Source organism: Triticum dicoccoides, chromosome 2B, assembly GCF_002162155.2.
Source record: "Triticum dicoccoides isolate Atlit2015 ecotype Zavitan chromosome 2B, WEW_v2.0, whole genome shotgun sequence".
In the NCBI taxonomy this organism is placed as follows: Eukaryota; Viridiplantae; Streptophyta; class Magnoliopsida; order Poales; family Poaceae; genus Triticum; species Triticum dicoccoides.
In genome coordinates, this window is record NC_041383.1 from 642,236,624 (window position 1) to 642,240,712 (window position 4,089).

The 4,089-nt window shown below is 58.5% G+C and overlaps 1 protein-coding gene across 1 annotated transcript in view; it reads right to left on the reverse strand.

Moving 5' to 3' along the window:
* Nucleotides 1-3,431: 3,431 nt before the first annotated feature.
* The window catches only part of LOC119368174 (BTB/POZ and MATH domain-containing protein 2-like), a 3,489-nt gene continuing 2,831 nt past the window's right edge, over nt 3,432-4,089 (reverse strand). The window contains exon 2 of the mRNA XM_037633498.1: nt 3,432-3,888. Coding sequence (XP_037489395.1) covers nt 3,432-3,888 — 457 coding nt within the window. The remainder of the gene's footprint in view (nt 3,889-4,089) is intronic.

A 4,089-nucleotide genomic window follows, 5' to 3' on the forward strand; every position in this document is an offset into this window, starting at 1 on the left:
GCGGCGGCGGGGGAGGACGACACCAGCAACGACGGATCTGGCCTTGACTCATGTTGGGCTAATTCGTTGTGCTACCGATCTCAATCATCGTCGGCGGGACACTGCTTCTGGACTTGATCTGCAACACGAGGATGTCTGGGGCGCCGGCCCTAGGCTTGGTGGTGGTGGCCGTCTTCTTCGTCGGAGTTGGTCGGCCGGCTGGCTGTGCTCGCATGGTCATGCAGTGACCGGCGGCTTGGCCGGTCGGCGGTGGCGGAACTTGGCCGGTGGCAGCGGCAAAGTTCTGTCTGGATCCCGGGGCGGCGGCCCTGGAGGGTGGAGGCCGGTGAAGCTCGGGCTTCCTGCGGCGGCATGGCGTGGTGCAGTCCCTGTCCAAGGCGGATCTGTGACGGCGATCTGCTATGGATTGGTTCGGATCATTAACGGTGACGAGCGCGTGGGATCCTTCTCGGCGGCTCTCGTGGCTTGGCGAGGCGAGTTGGGAGCCCTACTCCTAGGCTCCAGTGGTGGCACACTCAGGCAGTGGCCGGTGCGTCAGGGATCCCACGGTGGCACTATTGCTGCGGTTGGTCGCCGAATTTAGGCGGCTGAATCTGGAGCTTTGAAGGCGGTCGAGACGGTGCACATGTTGTTGGGTGGATTTCTTGGGACGAATCCAGGTGAAAACCTGATCTTCGGTCGATGGCCGAAGACGGTGATGACGATGCCCTTATCATTGTTTCTTTCATGAAGGCATCTTCGAGGTGAAACTCCCAACTCCACTCAATACCTCCGGGGGAATCCGTAAATCAGCTGATCGGATGTTGGCGGCAATCATGTGTCGTAACCCCCTTGGGGGCGACATTCTTGGAGGTGCACTCGGCTTCGCGGGACCAGCGAAAGGCTTCTTTGGTGGAGCGGTGCTTCATCCATACATTTATGGCGACGGATCTGGACGGCGTGGCGCAGTGCAGATTCAGAGTTTGATGTGGGAGGATGGACTCGTGCGGGAGGACGACGTTGTCTGGCGTCGTGGTGGTGTCAATGGCTGAGAAACCTGGCACGGTAGATGCAACAGTACAACTCTGAAGATGGACTCATGGCAGGTGGCTGCTGTGGCCCCATACCCGGCATGCGTCCTGGTTGAGGAGTGCGCCGGACTGGTAGGTGCCCCATACCAGGCATGCGTCCTAGTTGGGACCTCAGGTCTTAGATGTTTAGAGCATCTCCAGCCGTTGCCCCCCCCCCCCCAGGAGGCGCCTAAAATCGCTCCCTAGGGGCGAGCCGGCGCAAAAACCCGGCCTAGGGGCGAGTTGGTCCCCAGTCGCCGGCCCCAAGGCCGCCCCCAGGCGCGTCTAATTGTTTAAAAAAAAGAAAACGTTCGGCGACGTTGGGTTAAACACGGCTAAGTTCAACCAAACTTCAGCGAGTTCATACATATTTAAAATATTTTACAGAAAAGAAAAAAACACTACTTGGCCCGCCGTCGCCCTCGCCGCTCCTCGCCGCCCGCCGCCCTTGAAGCTCTACACACCGAACTGCATGGAGTAGTAGTCGTCGTCGTCGCCTCCTCCATGGCCGCCATCCCTGCTGCACCCCTCCCCAGGTTGGCGCGGAGGGTTGGACGGTCCGGGGGCGTCCTCGTCACTGTCGAGGATCACTACGTCGTGCTCGTCCTCACACCCATGCCTGCAGGCAGCTATCTCCTCCAGGGCTCGGCGCTGCCGGATCATCTCGTCGCGGAGGTAGTCGTCCCGCGCCCACTTTAGGGCCTCCTTGTCGGAGAAGCCGCGCCGCGCTATGGCCTCGTACTCCGCGGGGAGGCCGGGCTCTGCCTTCGTCCTAACGAGGACGAGGTGTCCAGAGGTGGGTGGGGGGGGGGGAAGGGGAGTCGGCGATGCGGGTGCGGTGGCTGACCTGCGTGTCCTGGGGCTCCGACTTGACGGGGCAGAGGCAGGGAGAGCCGGTCTAGCGGCCGGACGAGGAGGAGGACGCCCCCGGGTCCATGTGCCTCAGCGTCCATGAGCTCCCATGCCGGCGGGAAAAGGACGGTGGAGCGGGGTATTCTAGCCTGGGCGTGCTGCTGCCCTCGATGTGCTCAAGGACGGCCTCCAGTGTGCGGCCGGGCACGCCCCACCATCGACGGCGGCCTTCGGAGTTGAGCCTCCCGGAGGGCACGACGCCGTTGGTGGCCTCGAGCTGCTCGGCGTGGCGGCGACGGAAGTAGGGCTCCCACAGCGGGTTGTCGGGGACGTACCGTGGACCTTCCCTCGCCGCCTACGGAAGAGAGGCGTGGATACACGCGATCTCCGCATGCCGCGCCGCCCTGGTGGGTGGTGGTGGCACAGGGACCCCGCCGGCGCTGATCTTCCACGCCCCGGGCACCCGCATGTCCGGCGAGACCGGGTACTCGGCCTCAAAGAGGAGCCGAGTTTCGTCCTCGTGAAGGTGGCGGCGGCCGAAGCCGTTCGCCGCCGTGCCGCCGCCTGTGAAATGCTCAACCATGGTTGAACTGGAGACAGCGAGAGGAGAGGGAGGAATGGGGAGGAACGGGCGTCGGCGATGGAGTGTCTGTGCGTCATCGGCACGCCGGGGGCGGCTTATATAGGCGGAGGCGCCGAGCGTACACGTGGCCGCCGTGTGTACGCATGGCGGGCGAGGGACGCGCGTCGTTCGGTCTTCACTGCGCCGCCCGTGAGGCATCAATGGAGGAGGCTGGCCAGCGCGGCAGCTTTGGCATTGATTCGCCGCGGGAAGCGAGGCGATGTGGATGACGAAGCGGCGAGAAGAGCCGAGTCGCTGCCAAGGAGGGCCCAGCGGTTTTTCCGCCAAAAATGTTTCGGCCGGCGCCCCCAGCGCGCCGGATTCGGCCTGGGTCCGCCGGCGCTGATATCGGCCCAAGCCGGCGAAAAACGGGCTCCTGGGGGCGCAACTAGGCCGTTTTTTCGGCGTCGGCGCGAAAAAATTGCCTGGGGAGGCCGTTCTGAGGCGCGGGTGGAGATGCTCTTATGTTTGGCTGCGATGTCTGTTTGGTATTAGACCCAGACTATCAGCGCCCCTTTATCAATTGGATAGGTGTAGCGACAATTATTGCTTAGACGGTGGCTTCAGTCTTAGTGTTGTATGACTCTGTGAGGTCTTGTGAGAATAATTAATAAAATGACCGCATGCATCGCCCAGATGCAGAGACCGGGGGTCATCCTCCTTTTCTAAAAAAAACCCTATAATTTGCTTTTGGAATCGACGATTAACAGTTATGATATGATCGTGGTCAATTGTGAATTTGTGATATATATAATTCAACAAGATGACATTTGTATGCTGATGTGAAAATAGTGATTACCCAACATATATTAACTATATAAATTGTTTGGAGAAAAACTACTTTCTTCCTAAGGAGCAGATATATATTTTTGTGAGCAAGAAACTCAATAAAAGAAGTAGCAAGCTATTTATGCAATCGAACCGCCGACTTGAAATGAAGACTTTGATCTGCTGACCCTACGTGTCATCTCCCATAGTTCCACTACAGCCAAAGGACACGTTGCTTTGAGCTCAGCGTATCCCTGACTTGCGATCACATCATCCAGCTCTGTTGTACTCAACGACCAAATAAACTGAACACAACCATCATTCAACCTACCACATTGATGCTGACCCGCTAAAGCCCATGTAGGTACCGCGGTCTTCACATCAATGTTTTCACAAAGGATGCTCTCACATATAATCTTCAGCCTTTCCATGGCATACCGATCGGCAGCAACAAGCAAATGCCTGATAATCTCTTTGTAGTCATCTTGGCCAAGATCATCCATGGCGGGTAGCAAATCATTGTAGATAAAATGGAGCAGGACCTCAAACACGGCGGGGTGCATGTCACTGATGGTAATACGACTCATGTCCTTTGCTCTCAGGCCAACTCCACCGCGCGACCCCATCTTGTTCGGCTGCGTTCGTTTGTGGTAAAACGGACAACTAACGCGGCCCAACGCGCATTCTTAAATGGATAAATGTCTGGAATCCGTTCGTTTTCGATCCATCCCGGCCGAAAGTTGCGCTTGGTTTGGGGTGAAACGGACGCGCGCGGATGGCCGCGACGCACGCCCTTGT